The 17,877-nt window shown below is 41.4% G+C and overlaps 1 protein-coding gene across 3 annotated transcripts in view; it reads right to left on the bottom strand.

Moving 5' to 3' along the window:
- Window positions 1–373: 373 nt before the first annotated feature.
- CLCN2 (chloride voltage-gated channel 2) overlaps window positions 374–17,877 on the bottom strand; it is a 571,730-nt gene continuing 554,226 nt past the window's right edge. For all 3 annotated transcript variants that reach the window (XM_073626607.1, XM_073626608.1, XM_073626609.1), the window contains 2 exons: window positions 10,445–10,531; window positions 374–2,093 (listed from right to left, as the gene is read on the bottom strand). In XM_073626607.1, the coding sequence (XP_073482708.1) occupies window positions 1,905–2,093; window positions 10,445–10,531 (276 nt within the window). In that variant the 3' untranslated portion in view covers window positions 374–1,904. The remainder of the gene's footprint in view (window positions 2,094–10,444; window positions 10,532–17,877) is intronic.

Here is a 17,877-nt window from a genome sequence, read left to right as displayed (position 1 = left end):
TCTACTAATATTTTTAGTGGATTTTTAGTAAAAATATTGTTTTGATAAACATTTGCGCCAATATCGTGGGACTTTAAAAATTAGTGGCACTTTCTTTTTATTCTACTGGTCATTTGCTTTCAGAAAATATATGGTTGGGGGGGGGGGGGGGGGGTCTTTTATAAACTCTGAAAGCTATAAGTGAAAAATAAAAAAAGCAAAGGAAAAACTGCAAAAATGGTCTGGCCACCTGAATGTAAAAATGGAGCACAGTGCCTGGCAGCAAAAAGGTTAAAGGGATGTATCCAAACTCAATTAAACAAAGTCTCTACTTACCCCGTCAAACATATTTTTATAACAATAGTATAATAAACAGTCAGGTCACGGTGCAAAATATTAGAATAAGTAATTATTATTTAACATTAAATGGTGAGCATATCTATTAAATAACTCCAAGTAAGAAATACAGAAAATTATTCTTAATTAACAAAACAAGATGATGAAAGAGTAAAACAGATTACTGGCAAGGCAGAAGTACCTTGTAATCATACACCTAAAAACAGACTACTCTCATCAGAGAGGTGACATTATCACATTTTGCAGACTTCATAAAATAAAGAGAACATTCTCCTAAAACAGAGAAAAATGTCTCTAGTGCCAGTATATCCTGGAAATTGTGCAGGTGAACCTAAACATTTTTGCTGCCTCAGAAGATTATAAAGGGGGAGATTTACTAAAACTGGTGCACACAGAATCTGGTGCAGCTGTGCATAGTAACCAATCAGCTTTTAACTTCAGCTTGTTTAAAGCCCTTTTACAATGAGGCGCTTTTCAAGTGCTTTGGCGCAAAAAAAAAAAAAGATCCTGAAAAGCTCACGAAAACCTATTTCCATTAAAATCAATGACTGCTTTCACGCTGGGGCATTGCCCTAGCGGGGAGGTGAAAAAACTCCCGCAAGCAGCATCTGTGAAGCATGTTTGGAGTGCTAAAAAAAAGCGCCCCTCTCCATTGAAATGAATGGGAAGCACCTCAAAATGATTCTTGAAGCAGTTTTTGAGTCATGGGACCTTCAAAAAAGCGCACTGCCAACGCCTCAAAATCGCTTTTATGGGCAGTTTTCAAGCACCTCAGTGTGAAAGGACTCTTATTGAAGCTTTGACAATAAAAACCTAGAAGCTGATTGGTTGCTATGCACAGCTCAGCTGCACCAGATTCTATATGCACCAGTTTTAGTAAATCTCCCCATAGAGTCACAGTTTGACAAGGAAGATTTGGCAGTGCTTTGTGTCATATCATATACCATTTATTTTCTTAACTATAGTATACCTGAGGTCTATCTAGAATTTTATTGTGGCAAATATTCCTTCTCTTTCTATACAGAAAATTATTTTTTTTGGGGCACTCCAAAATATTTTTTTTTCATGCTTCGAAAAACAGGACAGCTATAACCTTTGTCACTAGGACATTGGTTAGTTGTGCTGTACCTTATAGCAGCTACCTAGACATTCTACATTGGTTTTAGAACTTTGAGCTTCACAAATTACATTAATTTAGTTAAATTGCATTAAAAATTAGTGGCAGTGTTAAACCCCCATCTCCAGCATACATCAGGTGGATATATAAAATATATGGCTACTGATTTATAGGTGATCAGTTTTTGTTCAGCCACTGGTACCACATCTGTCCTAGATTGCACCCAGTCCTGTGATTATCACAAGCCGTGTGTGGGCTTCATTGAGAAGCTATAGGGCACTTTTTGGATTGAAGGCCAAAAGAGGCCACAGTACATCGTGTATTTTCCTGGAGCTGGCATGGAAGACTCCGATTTAAATGTTCATCTGTGCATCATTTTTTGTGACACAGGTGGCAGTACTGATGTCCCATAATCCTCCAGATGCAGAATGGTGACCAGTTGACAACCAGGTCACTTGTCTTCACTGTCAGATGGGCTGGACTCACGGGGTAGAAGGTGCCGTCGACTTCTTTCCCATAGTCTGCTGACATTGGCAGTCTCTGTCTCACTGCTACTTGTGAAGCTGTCCCGAAAACTAGCCAAAGGAGGACGTACCTTTGCACCCTTCTGAGTCACCGAGCCTTCTATGGCTTTACGGAGCTGAAATAAAAAATGATTTAATCACAGGGCTCATTTACACTTGTCTGTTTTTCTGCAGTAAACTGCATCCATTTAGCTATATGAAAAAGGTCATCTGATGTACCCATAAATTCTGTGCTTTGGAGTACAGTACAGGACACAGGAATCATTTCATATACCATCAATTATATGTTGTTGCCTACAGGTGATGGGACACAGGCAAAGCTGCGCTGGTTCTGCTCCCTAATGTTCCCCATATAACCTGCCCACTACACAGAACTATAGTTTTGTTAGCAAGCAATAAAGAGATCATAGAAAAGAGAGAGAGGAGGGACCTGTGTCCTGTAACGCATTTAAAGATACTGGATTTAGCAATTTGTCAAAATTTCTCTTTATTGTATAGTACAGCAGTGGTTCTAAACTCTGTCCTCAAGTACCCCCAACAGGCCATGTTTGCAGGTTTTCCTTCATCTTGCACAGGTGCTTTAAATCAGAGTCAATGACTTGGTATTTTGGACAGCTATTTTATCTAAGAGAAATTCCCAAAACATGGCCTGTTGGGGGTACTCGAGGACAGGGTTGAGAACCACTGCATTGCAGTACAGGACACAGGAATCAATTCAGAGACAATTGGATGCCCAAAAAGAATAATTGAGAGGTGTGCAACAATACAGTTAAGCAGCACTAACAGGCCCACAGAAAAAACAAAAAGGGCAGCATACAAGCCCAAAACACACTGTTAACAAGAAAAAGCATTTCTCTGCTGGAACAACTGTGGAGACCCAACAGCCACCTAGCAACCATAGTTTGGGAGAAAGTGAAACAGAATTTTCAGGCTCAAAGGAGGCATTCAGACTCTAGATAGATATTTAAAGGTCCTCAAACCTAATCTCATTGGGGACACGAAGAGACTTGTTCCCAAAGGCTTGAAGCTCTGTGGGGGGAAAAAAAAGGGGGGCAATGACCAACCAGACACTGGGTGGGAGAGTATTTTAGTAAAGGAATGTAGGAGAAAAGGGGGCATTGTATACAGCCATAGATATCATGCCTGGCCCCTAACCCCTAAGGGATGCAGGAGGCGAGATGTCATACTGGCTTTCAAGAAAATTCAGAAGGTTCCAAGAGACAAGAAACAAGGGAGAACATGGGAGAACACCGGCCTCGAGGCTACCCCATACTCAGGTGGAGTCTGAGATAAAAGGTACTGCTGCTGATGGAGCCAGGAAGCCTGGATATTATGAGGATTCCTCAGAAAGGGAATACACTCAAAGACAGGACTCAAAATGGCCACAAGGTCCTGCAGAAAACCTAATGGGTGACAAGAAAGAGTCCTCTGCAATAGAAGGTGGCGCAAGGAGTGCAAAGTTTTCACAGATAGGGAGAGGATGTATGAAGTTGACCAGGATCTCCATGATTCTAAACTGAAATGCCATAAGCAGGGCCAGGCCAAAGTATATATAGAATGAGGTATGAGTAGGAAACTCAAGATGAGGTTCCCCATCAGTCCACTAGGTGGAGCCATTTTGCAAAGAATTACAGAGCAGGATGAATCAACCTACCTGAATGGGGGTGTAAAGGGGGCAAGGATGAGATGCACTAATGTAGTGAAGATCTGGGTAGTAAAGAGATCAGGATATTGCCTGGTCAGGTTGTTGTGTATCCATAGACTAAGGAGAATGGCTGAGCAAGGCCAGTGCCAAAAACTGAAATGGAGCATGGGTGGAAATTAGGGTGACCACATTTCCAAACTACCATTCAGGGAACCCTCCCCCCCCACCCCGCACTCACCCAAAAAAGGATGGTTTTTGATACTTTTTTTCTGCCAAATTTTGGAAAAATAAAAGCAAACATGACAATTCAATTCTCCAAACCACTTGCCGACCAGCCGCCGTCATACTGCGGCAGGTCAGCACGATCCCGCAAACCGTCGTAGCTATACGTTGGCCCCGGGACTGGCACTGGGCACAAGCTGCCGTGGATCTAAGCCAGCCAGCAGTGCCACTGCCAGCACTGCAGAATGCTGCTGGGGCGGTCAGGACTCAAGAGGAGATACAGACGCTCTGACTCTGGCTGCTCTCTCTCTGCTCCTGCCGTGGCCAGAGGTGGAGAAGGAGAGGAGGCAGGTAGACTCGGAGCGCTGCGCAGGGCAGCTCTAGGTAAGGCCTCGCTCAGCCTCTGACTGACTGCGAATATGACGTCACTGGTTGCTAGACGCGAGGCGGGGCGGCCCTAGCAGCCAGTTTGGCAATCGTTTACCAGGGTGGCTGTGTGTCCTTATTTCATTCCAGGACACTGTATTGTCCCAGAATGAAAGTGCCCGAGACACGGGACACAAATATGAATCGAGGGACAATCCTGGGCAATCCGGGACATCTGGGCACCCTAGTGGAAATGGGGAACCACCCAGAAAACCTTTGGAATGGGAGATTTGCAACCCTTTCCAATACAATTTGGCAATAAGTCACCCTGCACCAAGGTCAAGGCCTAGGCAGGAGTACAGACCAGAATGGGAAGTTGGCGAACAGCAGCTGTGGAAGGGGTAGGAAAGGGTGCACTAGGGCTCAAGACAAGGTCTGAGAGCTAAAGCTAGGAAAGACATACTATGACAAAACAAGGAATTAAGGGCTCCAAGCTGTGTAATTAAACTCAAGTAGTGGGGATTCGGTACAGAAAACCTGAGAGTAATAAACTATAACTGTGCTGTTTCAAGGAGAAGCCGCAATGAATAGAATAGTGTTGACGAGAAGGTCTCAACAAAAAAAAAAAGTTTTGATGAATGAGACATGGCCAAGAGTGTCAAGCTTGAGAGGGTGTCTAGATAACTTATTGTCTAGGTACTAAGGTCTGTCTGTAAAAATACACTTCCAAAAGCGTGTAGGTATTATGGAGAGCAGACAGAATTTAGGTGTTTGGAGGCCTAAAGGCACAAACTCTGGAGGGATTCTTGGCTGAGGAAGAACCCAGTAATCTAGCACCCCAAGCACATGGTGAAGGGGAATAGTCAATCTCGTCAGTAAGAGAAAATTTGCAAGGATAAATGGACAGGAGGAAAGAATAACCTGCAAACGTTTTTCGCTGGACCATGGGGGAGTGCCATTTTCCGGTGGGATTAAGGATCAGGTGAATATAAGCCTTCTCCTCACCCCTAGACAAAATGAGCAGCTAACCCGTGCAGTGCATGCACAGTCCCACTGTATGGGAATCATTTTCCTGGAGTTGGGCTTTAAAGCGAAATTCCACTCAAAAGTGGAATTTCCGCTTATCTGTATCCTCCCCCCCTCCGGTGCCATATTTGGCACCTTTCAGGAGGGAAGGGGGAACAGGGACCCGTTTGACATGTACCATTCCCCACTTCTGGAGATAGCGCCGTCCCTTGGAAGTTCAGTCCCCCTCCTCCTCTGCGACAATTAGAAAGCGTAGCGTGCTTCGCACAGTAGGGAATAGTCTGTGAAGCCACCGCCAATCCCTTACCAGAATTGGCGGCAGCAGCACCCGACAGCCGATCAGAAAATCTGTATTTTCAGCTGTAAGCTGCTGACTTATTTTTCGTAAGGGGCGGAACACCTTTTAAGATCGTAAATCTTTTTCGGAGTAGGTAAGGATACCAACACCCATTGTAACAAGTGAGAACAGGGTTAAAGAAAATCTTGTTCTTTTCCTAAGTTAATATCAATGGACAAAACTAGAGAGAAGAAGACAGCAATTTTTGTGCTAGAGTCAACTCTGCTCTAAAGTTACAAAGTAGGTGAGGTTGAAAAAAAGACCATCAAGTCCAACCTATGTGTGTGATTATAGGTCAGTATTACCATTGTATATCCCTGTTTGTTGCGGTCGTTCAGGTGCTTATCTAATAGTTTCTTGAAACTATCAAAGCCCCCTGCTGAGACCCCCACCTGTGAAAGGGAGTTCCACATCCTTGCTGCTCTTACAGTAATAGTTACATAGTTGAGGTCAGTGTCAGTAGACTACCCCATTACCTCAATAAGAGGGGGGTGAACCTTTAATGTAAGGAAGGATTTTTAGCAGCTCTGGTGGGCTTCTGGGGGGAAAGATTTGCCATGACCGGAAGGACCACCGTAGATGATAATTTTGCCTGAGAGAGCGAATAGATGTAACCCTAAATGGTGGGGGATACATATTCCAGAGGCAATTGTGAGACTGGATAATGGGGTCTGTACCCGCTGCCATAGGTAGCTGCCTCAATGTGTTCACTGAGGAAATAGCTAAAGAATGGCATGAGTAAAAGTCATCTGTCTCGCATCCAAATCAGTCACTTAGGCTTTAAGCCACAGGATTCCAGACCAGTGGCGGCTGGTGCTTCATTTTTTGGGGGGGTGGCAAACAATCAAATACTCCCCCTTGGTCTTCTATTGCAAGATACTCATGAAACAGCCAGGGACTTATGGGGTTTGCGGCAACCCAGGCGTTAACGGATATCCAAAGTCTGTTTCAAGGGGGTGGAGCAAACAACCAGCTTGTGTTGTCACCAAAAAAACGGTGCCTGTAAGTGCACAGCTAAGAGTCTTATGGACTACCTCTTTACCCAAAACGGTTGGAAGGTCCAATGACTGCCAAATTTGAATCGGATAATGCTATAATATTAAATCCTGTTAGGCCGAACACTGAGACAATAAAGCTAGGAAAAACCACCAACAGTACAGGTCTCTGTACACCTGTGCTTTATGAGCCACTTGTGTGCAAAGCACTGCAGTATGTGTTGTAGGATAAGGATGAAGTGTACACTAAAGAGCAATCATGACATGCAAACCATCAACCAGGAACCAGGCATACCCTCAGAGGTATCTTCAGGTTCTGGGTACCATAAGAATGGGCCACAACCCTAGATTTGTATAGCACCCTGTGGCTAACTACACTTGTTAAAATTCTATGCAAGGGGAAATGGCGCTGTCCGGCTCTATGCACATATAAAAGTACTAAAGTAAAAAATGAAGTGAGAAAATATATACAAATATTAGAATGGGTGGTGTGTGAACACAGCGTAAAAAGCGCTAGAGTGCATAAATAAATATTACCCCTAGTGGGTAATAAAATAAAGTGCACCGTGCTCCTAGAAGTGAAGAATGTGCCTAAATCACAATACACAAATGCCCATTATGTGTGTATCAAGTTCCATAAGTGTATGAGGGAATGTGCCCACAAGGGCATGGACAATGGTGATAATCAAGACAGTGTTCTATAATACAAGCAAACAGTGGCAGCATTAAAAATGAAAAAAATAAAAATGTATAAAAATAGATGAAACATATGAAAAAAATGAAAAAATGAATGAGAAAAATCCCCAACAGGTGTAATAAATATCAAGGATTATAAAATGTGTAAAACATCAAAGTCCAAGATCAAAAATCCCAAAAAAAGAAAGAAAAGTGTCCTTTTTAATAGAAGAAAGTGACCTCAGCTACAACAAATATCATCCCAGTCATCCACTGCTCCCCCACTCGTGCTTGCACTCACCGGACTACCTCACCCCTGCAGGGGTAAAAGGTATGAGTGAAAAGATCCCGCTGGCGAATCCAGGGAGCGTTCCTCCGTCTGGGGGTGTTTTATCCGGAGAGGGTTGCTGGGATGGAGGATCTCTGTGTCTCTGTCTCCCTGGACTGGGGCTCAGCTGTGTGTACAGACGACGTAATAGTAGAACACCCCAAGCCTTGTGATCAGCGTGCTAAAAACTACAAGTAGGAAGTAGCTATTGACTCAGGCTGCCCTTAAAGTTGCAGGGTGAGTTTTGTTCCTGTAGTTGTCAGTGTTCCACTCCTCCTTTGATCAAATCCTTGATATTTATTACACCTGTTGGGGATTTTTCTCATTCGTTTTTTTCATATGTTTCATCTATTTTTATACATTTTTATTTTTTTCATTTTTAATGCTGCCACTGTTTGCTTGTATTATAGAACACTGTCTTGATTATCACCATTGTCCATGCCCTTGTGGGCACATTCCCTCATACACTTATGGAACTTGATACACACATAATGGGCATTTGTGTATTGTGATTTAGGCACATTCTTCACTTCTAGGAGCACGGTGCACTTTATTTTATTACCCACTAGGGGTAATATTTATTTATACACTCTAGCGCTTTTTACGCTGTGTTCACACACCACCCATTGTAATATTTGTATATATTTTCTCACTTCATTTTTTACTTTAGTACTTTTATATGTGCATAGAGCCGGACAGCGCCATTTCCCCTTGCATAGAATTTTAACCATTTTTGGATTTCACCTAGGTGATCCCCATTTACAGGGGGGCTGCAGTCCCTTCATTTTGTCTCTTATTCCTAAGCGCGGAATCATTGTTATATAACTACACTTGTTGCGCCACGTCCTGTTCCAAGGTGAGTGCCCAATGTAGGATCCAGAGCCCGAAGCAAAGATTACAGGCCAGTCCAGTGGTGGTGTGGTTAGGGTACAGTTCCAAAGTTGTACACAAGGGTCTCCAATCAGGAAAGTGCTAATGAGCTATTGAGTCAGTAAACACTTAGATCTTGACAGAAGTGTCAGTTGAGGGAAGTAATTAAATCTAGAGAAAAAAATAGGAAATGTCTCTAAGAGAAGGCATTAATCAACAAGGACACTAGCAAATCCTCACAGAGTGGGTGGAGTTACATAGTGGATACTAGGGGGCAGACCCAGTGCAGCTTTTGCCAGTGTCCAGTCACCCGAAGGTAGTGGCATATAACTCAGAGTTTATAATCAGTTTCTGTGTCAAGTACTGTATGATAAAAATATGCGTTTGGAATAAAAAAGATCCCATTTATTATATTGCGGTTGAAATAAATGAAAACATATAAAAGTCCACATGCAGTGCTAAAATTAGAAATCCAAGGGGGAAGAGTAGATAAACCCGTCACCAACTTCAGTGTGTGTAGAAAGGCACATCGCACCATGTGGAAGCTCAATCTGCTTACCAGATAGCTAAAACAAGCAGGCATGTAGTGGATAAACCACAATAGCAGCTCTGTTCCTCAGCTTCAGAACAAACTTCAAACCAGGGTTGCGGTTAATCATCAGACCTTTCTACACTGTCACAGCTTCTTAGGACTCTCATACAGGGTGTATGTCAATAACCATAAACGGTCAGCAGTGCCCTTCCCAATAGCGCTTCCCGCCGCCATCTTTGTTGTCCCTGGTTTAAAGTTTGTTCTGAAGCTGAAGAACGGAGCTGCTATTGTGGTTCATCCACTACATGCCTGCTTGTTTTAGCGATCTGGTAAGCAGACTGAACTTCCATGTGTGGACTTTTATATGATTTACTTTTGCTGATCAAACAAATTATGCTGGCTGCTTAGAATATTATTGGATAGCGCAGATACTTGCTTGCTATTTTGAAATAAATGAAAAACACATACCTGGACACTATGTCATTTAGACAAATCTACACTATGAACAATTCCTATTCTCAATGTTTCTCCCTCACTTTGCCTAAAGTGCTCACTTGAGGGAAATCTGATATAAAATGTCAGGGTAACATATACTTAAATTTCACGTTTCTGATGTGTCTGCGTTACTATGTAGTTGTATTAAAAAAAGTATATTGTTCTCTTTGCATTCCTTCCTTCCTGTAAAATACTTTGTGATCCTGCCAGTCCCCTACTTTCTTATTTCAAACTGACTATGCCAGGATATGGAAGCACACCCATCCCAGTGTGGTCAGCTTGTTTCTTTGCATTCTACTTGGAAGCAGAGCCTGGCTGTGTTTCAGCGGTAAGCCCTCTGTTGAGAGCACGCCTGCATTGCTCCTCACTGGCAAGCTCAGTGTACTGCTGTTTGTCCCCTGCTCTCATGTCCAGCTCTGCACAGTGCATTGCTGTCTCTGCATATTACACAGGACTGTGCTTGTGTTATAGCTGCTGTTGCCATGCCCTGTCATCCTCCCAAAAAATCTCCAACCCCACCTCTCTAAGCCCCTTATGCAGTTGAGAACAGAGGTCATGTGATTACTTCTAAACAAGGGAAAAGAATGTGTGTGTGTGTATATATATATATATATATATATATATATATATATATATACACAAATACACATACATACAATATATATATATATATATATATATATATATATATATATATATATATATATACACATATACATACACACACACACACACACATTTCATGGGTTGTTTTAAAAGGCAAAGGTTCACATAGACTTTTATCAAGGTAGTTGTGTGCCTCATCCCATTAATGGTAACATTTATGTTTTTTACATTTTAACTTTTTAACTAGGGAATCTGGAGATTTAGTGTGAAAAGGGGCTGCAAAATGCTTGTTTAAACTGTCATAGAATTCAATTCTTATTAGTGCCGTTAACATGTCTTCTCTCTTCCATCACTTCTTGATGGTACTTACCTCTCTTAATGTTACCATCCCAATCAATCTCCCTATAGAGGTGACATATGCATGGTCCATTCCAAGCAATGAGAAAATAGTGTGAGCCTAAGGAAAGAGAAGAACACTATGAGTAAAAATTACTATTGTCCCTTATAGATGTGCACAATGAAATTGCTCATAGCAACCACTGTTCTGACTGCTCTTAAATGATGAAAAGGTAAAATCTTGGTTCCAAGGACGTATTGCCCATCAAGATTAATTGCACTGCTGTGCTTGATGGCATTTTTTTTTATATACTTGGTGACCAAGCCAATTCTTACTCCTACAAATAAAAGACACAGTACATCAGTCTACATTAAAGACCTATTCAGCAATATATTTTCTGAAAGCCAGATTCCTACAGATTAAAATATTTACATTTTTTGCATCTTAAAACACTACTACAAATGTCTGGAGAATGTATTTTTAACAACATTTACAAACATGTTTAGGTGTGGGTCTGCAAAACACTGTAGAAATACAGCATGTAAAAACATACACTAACATTAGTATCTATAGCCAAATGTACAGTCAGGTCCATAAATATTGGGACATCGACACAATTCTAATCTTTTTGGCTCTGTACACCACCGCAATGGATTTGAAATGAAACCAACAAGATGTGCTTTAACTGCAGACTTGCAGCTTTAATTTGAGGGTATTTACATCCAAATCAGGTGAACGGTGTAGGAATTACAACAGTTTGTATATGTGCCTCCCACTTTTATAGGGACCAAAAGTAATGGGACAATTGACTGCTCAGCTGTTCCATGGCCAGATGTGTGTTATTCCCTCATTATCCCATTTACAAGGAGCAGATAAAAGGTCCAGAGTTCATTTCAAGTGTGCTATTTGCATTTGGAATCTGTTGCTGTCAACTCTCAATATGAGAGCCAAAGAGCTGTCACTATCAGTGAAGCAAGCCATCATTAGGCTGAAAAAACAAAACAAACCCATCAGAGAGATAACAAAAACATTAGGTGTGGCCAAATCAACTGTTTGGAACATCCTTAAAAAGAAAGAATGCATCGGTGAGCTCAGCAACACCAAAAGACCCGGAAGACCACGGAAAACAACTGTGGTGGATTACCGAAAAATTCTTTCCCTGGTGAAGAAAACACCCTTCACAACAGTTGGCCAGATCAAGAACACTCTCCAGGAGGTAGGTGTATGTGTGTCAACGTCAACAATCAAAAGAAGAGTTCACCAGAGTGAATACAGAGGGTTCACCACAAGATATAAACCATTGGTGAGCCTCAAAAACAGGAAGGCCAGATTAGAGTTTTCCAAACAACATCTAAAAAAGCATTCAAAGTTCTGGAACAACATCCTATGGACAGATGAGACCAAGATCAACTTGTACTAGAGTGATTGGAAGAGAAGAGTATGGAGAAGGAAAGGAACTGCTCATGATGCAAAGCATACCACCTCATCAGTGAAACATGGTGGTGGTAGTGTCATGGCGTGGGCATGTATGGCTACCAATGGAACTGGTTCTCTTGTATTTATTGATGATGTGACTGCTGACAAAAGCAGCAGGATGAATTCTGAAGTGTTTCAGGCAATATTATATACTCATATTCAGCAAAATGCTTCAGAACTCATTGGACGGCGCTTCACAGTGCAGATGGACAATGACCCGAAGCATACTGCGAAAGCAACCAAAGAGTTTTTTAAGGGAAAGAAGTGGAATGTTATGCAATGGTCAAGTCAATCACCTGACCTGAATCCAATTGAGCATGCATTTCACTTGCTGAAGACAAAACTGAAGGGAAAATGCCCCAAGAACAAGCAGGAACTGAAGACAGTTGCTGTAGAGGCCTGGCAGAGCATCGCCAGGGATGAAACCCAGAGTCTGGTGATGTCTATGCATTCCAGACTTCAGGCTGTAATTGATTGCTAAGGATTTGCAACCAAGTATAAAAAAATGAAAGTTTGATGAATGGTTGTTAATCTGTCCCATTACTTTTGGTCCCTTAAAAAGTGGGAGGCATATATACAAACTGTTGTAATTCCTACACCGTTCACCTGATTTGGATGTAAATACCCTCAAATTAAAGCTGAAAGTCTGCAGTTTAAGCACATCATGTTTGTTTCATTTCAAATCCATTGTGGTGGTGTATAGAGCCAAAAAGATTAGAATTGTGTCGATGTCCCAATATTTATGGACCTGACTGTATATCAATACATTTTTTTCCAATTGCTAATGGATAAAAGCATACTTACAGCAAGTAGGTTATCACGGGATCTGTCTACTCCTATGAGTCTGAAGTATTCATAGTTTTTGGCGTGCTTGTTTTAGCTCCCTAAACATGCTCCAAAAGATGCTGCGAGCAGGATTTTTTTCACTGCCACAAAAGTGCCCTGCCTCAGTGTGAAAACATTGATTTTAAAGGGAAGCATTTTTCTTGAGCTTTTCAGTCACTTTTTGTTTTTTTTACTCAAAAGCGCTTAAAAACTCCTCAGTGTGAAAGGGCCCTTAGATTGAATTGCATTTTGTTTCCACACAGTATAAAACTAGGTTCACATCTATGCGGGAGCAGGACGGTTTGTAAATTGCACAGATTCCAGCACCCTCTACAAAAAACGTGCAGCTGTTTTTTTTTCAAAATAATTTTTATTGGGTTTTACATTTTGTAATGGTAATGCAAAAAAACAAAAAAGGGAAAAAAAAGTACTTTGAGTAGAGCATTGTCAAATGTAAATTACGCAGCACCATAAAGCTTCAACATTCAGGCATCAATATAAGGCGTTACCAATACTCAGAATATTTAGAGATATAGTAGGTGACTAAAGCATGGAAAACAAAATTCCCTGTATTACAAAGGAATTATTATTTCTTACGATTCAAAACACAGGACAAGGGGGCACACTCTACATCTAGAGCAGGGGTCTCCAAACTTTCTAAACAAAGGACCAGTTTACTGTCCTTCAGACTTTAGGAGGGCCGGACTGTGGCCATTGGAAGTAGAAAAGGTCCTGACATCAGTGGTAAAAAACAAAGCCCCATCTTTAGTGTCAGTGGGGGGAATTGTGCCCCTTTATTGGCGTCATTGGGAGAAATTGTGCCCCATCATTGGTATCATTGGGAGAAATTGTGCCCCATTATTGGTGTCATTGAGAGAAATTATCCCCATCATTGGTGTCATTGGGAGAAATTTTGCCCCATAGTTGGTGTCATTGTGCCCCATTGTTGGCATCATTGGGAGAAATTGTGACCCATTATTGGTGTCATTGGGAGGAATTGTGCCCATTCATTGGTGGCGGTGGGGGGATTTGTGCCCCATTATTGGCATCAGTGGATGAAATAGTGCCTTGAGGGACAGATAAAAGCAGGCAAATGGCCAAATCTGGCCCCCGGGCTGCAGTTTGGAAACCACTGTCTAGAGGAAAAAAGATTTTATCTCAAAATACGGAAAGGTTTCTTCACAGTAGGAGCTGTGAAAATGTGGAATAGACTCCCTCCAGAGGTGGTTCTTGCCAGCTCAGTAGATTTTTTCCTTAATGTACATAATATAACTGGCTACTGACATTTATAGGTAAAATTGATCCAGGGAAAATCAGATTGTCTCTCAGGGGATCAGGAAGAAATATTTTTCCCCTGCTGTAGCAAATTGGATCACGCTTTGCTGGGTTTTTTCGTCTTCCTCTGGATCAACTGTAGGTGAAGTATTGTGTACATGTAATTGCATGATTTTTTTAAGTTGAACTAGATGGACTTGTGTCTTTTTTCACCCTGACTAACTATATACCTATGTAAAACATAACAGGTTAACAATCAGACTAAAATAAACAAGGCGCATTCCTGACCGTGAAATAATGGGCACAGATTTGGATTGCCTAGTAAAGTACACCAGTAACATTCTCTCTGTAATCAAATATGTTCAACACTTCAGGAGAACACAGCATTTTAAAATGAAAACATACATTGTAAAACAAGCGATAAGGGGCAAATCCTGCTGCTGAGCCCTGACTACCATGATCAGTTTACCCCTGCATCATCCACAGCTCTCCTCTGCCCCCTCTGTCCTCTCCACCTTCCCTTTCCTGCCAGCTCAGTGTGTCTGTGTGAGCTGTCTCCATTCCCTCCTCCTGCCAATATTTGTAATACTTTAACAAACTAACAAAATTTCACTGCCTGCCCCTCCCCTTTATCCAGGGATAATGCACTGTATAAGTGTTTATTGAAAAGGAATGCTTCTAAATACCCTTTTTAAAAAAATTTAGAGATCTTCAAGTCGGTCACGTGACTCCTGGCCGCTTTGCTACTCCGATCCCCAAGCTACAGCAGGAGGGGCTGAGCAGCCAGCACGGCGGTCACGTGACCTTCTGGCTGACGTCAGAGTGAGAGCTCTGCCCCTCTGGCTGTAGCCCAGGGATCAGAGCGGCCCGGAATCATGTGACCGGCCTGAAGCTCTAACAAAAAGGTATTTAGAAGCATCTATTGCAACACTTATACTGTGCATTATTTCCTGGTAAGGAGAGGGGCAGGCAGTGAATTGCTTTAATAGGGTTACAAACACTTTAAGGTCTTTTGGCATTGATGATCAAGTATGTACCTGGACAGAAAACTGGTTATAGGAGCATATGCAGAGGGTGGTGATTAAGGACCACTTGCGGAGAGCTTCAGAAAGACCTGGAATTAGCAGGTACAATTGTTTCAAAGAAAATAATAAGTAATGCACTCAACTGCCATGGCCTGTATGCATGCTCACTACACAAGGCTCCATTACTGAAGAAAAAGCATGCTGAAGCTTCTTTAAAGTTTGCTGCACAAGATTTAGATAAGCCTGTGAAATACGGGGAGAATATAGTCTAGTCAGTTGAGACCAAAATTGAACTTTTTGGATGCCATAATACACACCATGTTTGGAGGTCAAATGGCACTGCACATCAAACCAAAAACACTAGATCAACAGTGAAGTTTGGAGATGGGAACATCATGTTGTGGGGCTGTTTTTCAGCACATGGTACTGGCAAACTTCATATCACTGAAGGAAGGATGAATGTCAAAATGCATAAAGACATTCTTGATAGAAATCTGCTGCCGTATACCAGGATGATGAACATGAAACGAGGGTGGACATTTCAGCAAGACAATAATCCCAAACAGAAAGCCAAGGGAAGCTGTCAATTGGTTTCAAAGAAAAAAAATAAAGCTGCTAGAATGGCCCAGCCAATCAACTGACTTGAATCCAATAGAAAATCTATGGAAACAACTAAAGATCAGAGTTCATAGAAGAGGCTTATAGAACCTGCACAATTTGAGGTTTGTGTGGAAGAATGGGCCAAAATCACACCTGAGCTATTAATGCGACTAGTTTCTCCATACAGGCAGCGTCTTGAATCTGTCATTACCGACAAGAGATTTTGTACAAAGTATTAAATACATTTCAGTTAGTGTGTTTAATACTTTTTCCCCGTGTCATTCCATTTTATTACACATAACTTAATTTCTGAACTTGTTTTGGTTTCTTTGTATGAATGGATTGCATGGGTTGTTACCGACATGTAGTTAAGATTTCATGTCAATAGCACCTTTAACGATATATTTACCTAGCAAAATGGTGGCGTGTTCAATACTTATTTTACCCAATATATATAGGCATTGGCACACAATAAGGCATTATTAACTAACCTATGTGTGACCCCTCCTATTGAAGGAACTATTGAGGGGGAGGGGGAGGATTTTACAGGAAAAGCCAAGATTTTCATTAGCATTTCAAAAGCTTATATCTCTGGATCTACCTATTTATCATTTTGACATGCAGTTTCTATGGAAAGTTTTTTACTTTAGGATATTTTGACTACTGCTAATGGTAGCAGATTGTAAAATCCCAAACCACATTCATAAAAATCAAGTTTTGTGTCATTGATAGCATGATGAATTGCAAGTTTCTTGTGAAGAGAGATTTCCACCAAAATGTGAAGTTCTGCCCAACTGCAGAAACCATATGGTGGTGTCAATGACCCCAAATGATTCATGCAAAATAAACAAGTTGGGAAGTTCAGCTGCTAGACATTGCCCTTTTGTTATGACAAAAGAAGGGAGGAAACCTGGTTATAGCAGTCTACAAAAAACACAAAATGAGAAATTTTGACATGCCTTTAAAGTGGTTGTAAACCCATTACAACAACTTTATGCTACAAGTAAGCCTATAATAAGGCTTACCTGCAGCTACCCAGGATATCTCCTAAACCTGCACGGTTTAGGAGATATCCCCTGCATGTGCCGATGACACAGACGTGCCGTTGCTTCAGTCTGTGTGCCGTTACCAGTGGCTCCCGCGTCCAATCACGGCGCCGGAGCACGATATCCCGAAGTAACCCCTGGGAGAGATGTCACCGGCCGGAGGGGGAGACGAGGGCAGCTGTGGGGGCTTCGTTCTCAGGTAATTCATAATGAGCTAGTATGCTATGCTATTTTTTTTTTTTACCAGGGTTTACAACCACTTAAGGACTGAGCCTCTTTTTGACACTTGTTTACAAGTTAAAATATTTTTTTTTGCTAGAAAATTACTTAGAACCCCCAAACTTTTTATATATATTTTTCAGACACCCCAGAGAATAAAATGTCGGTCGCTGCAATACTTTATGTCACACCCTATTGCAAAGTGGTCTTACAAGCGCAATTTTTTGGGAAAAAATACATTGACTTAAAAATTAAGACAGTAAAGTTAGCCCAATTTAGTTTTATATTGTGAAAAATAATGTTACACCTAGTAAATTGATACCCAACATGTCATGCTTCAAAATTGTGCTCGTTCATGGAATGGCGACAAACTTTGACCCTTAAAAATCTCCATAGGTGACGCTTAAAAATTTCTACAGTTTACCGGTTTTGAATTACAGAAGCGGTCTGGTGCTAGAATTATTGCTCTTGCTCTAACGATTGCGGTGATACCTTACATGTGTGATTTGAACACTGTTTTCATATGCGAGCGCGACTTACGTATTCGTTCGCTTCTGCACGTGAGCTCGACGGGATGGGGCGCGTTAAAGTTTGGCTTTTCTTTTATTTCTTTTACTTTTTTTTATTTTTACACTGTGCTTTAAAAAAAGATGTTTTGGGTCACTTGTAAACATCCCTTGTAATAGAAAAAAAGCATGACAGGACCTCTTAAATGTGAGATTTGAGGTCAAAAAGACCTCAGATCCCACATTTACACTTAAAGTGGTGTTCCGGCCGAAATTATACTTTTTAAATAAAAATACCCCTATAATACACAAGCTTAATGTATTCTAGTAAAGTTAGTCTATAAACTAAGGTCTGTTTTGTTAGTTTATAGCAGTAGTTTGTTATTTTATAAAATTACAGCAGGCCGTGGCCATCTTAAGTGTGGGCATCTGAAGCCAGACTGTATTTCTTCCTGGATCTCATCCTTGCAGATCTCGCACATGCTCAGTGCAGC

The sequence above is a fragment of the Aquarana catesbeiana genome, linkage group LG04 (genome assembly GCF_042186555.1).
Source record: "Aquarana catesbeiana isolate 2022-GZ linkage group LG04, ASM4218655v1, whole genome shotgun sequence".
Lineage (NCBI taxonomy): Eukaryota > Metazoa > Chordata > Amphibia > Anura > Ranidae > Aquarana > Aquarana catesbeiana.
Note: the sequence above shows the minus strand (reverse complement) of the source record. Positions and strands in the feature narration are given on the sequence as shown.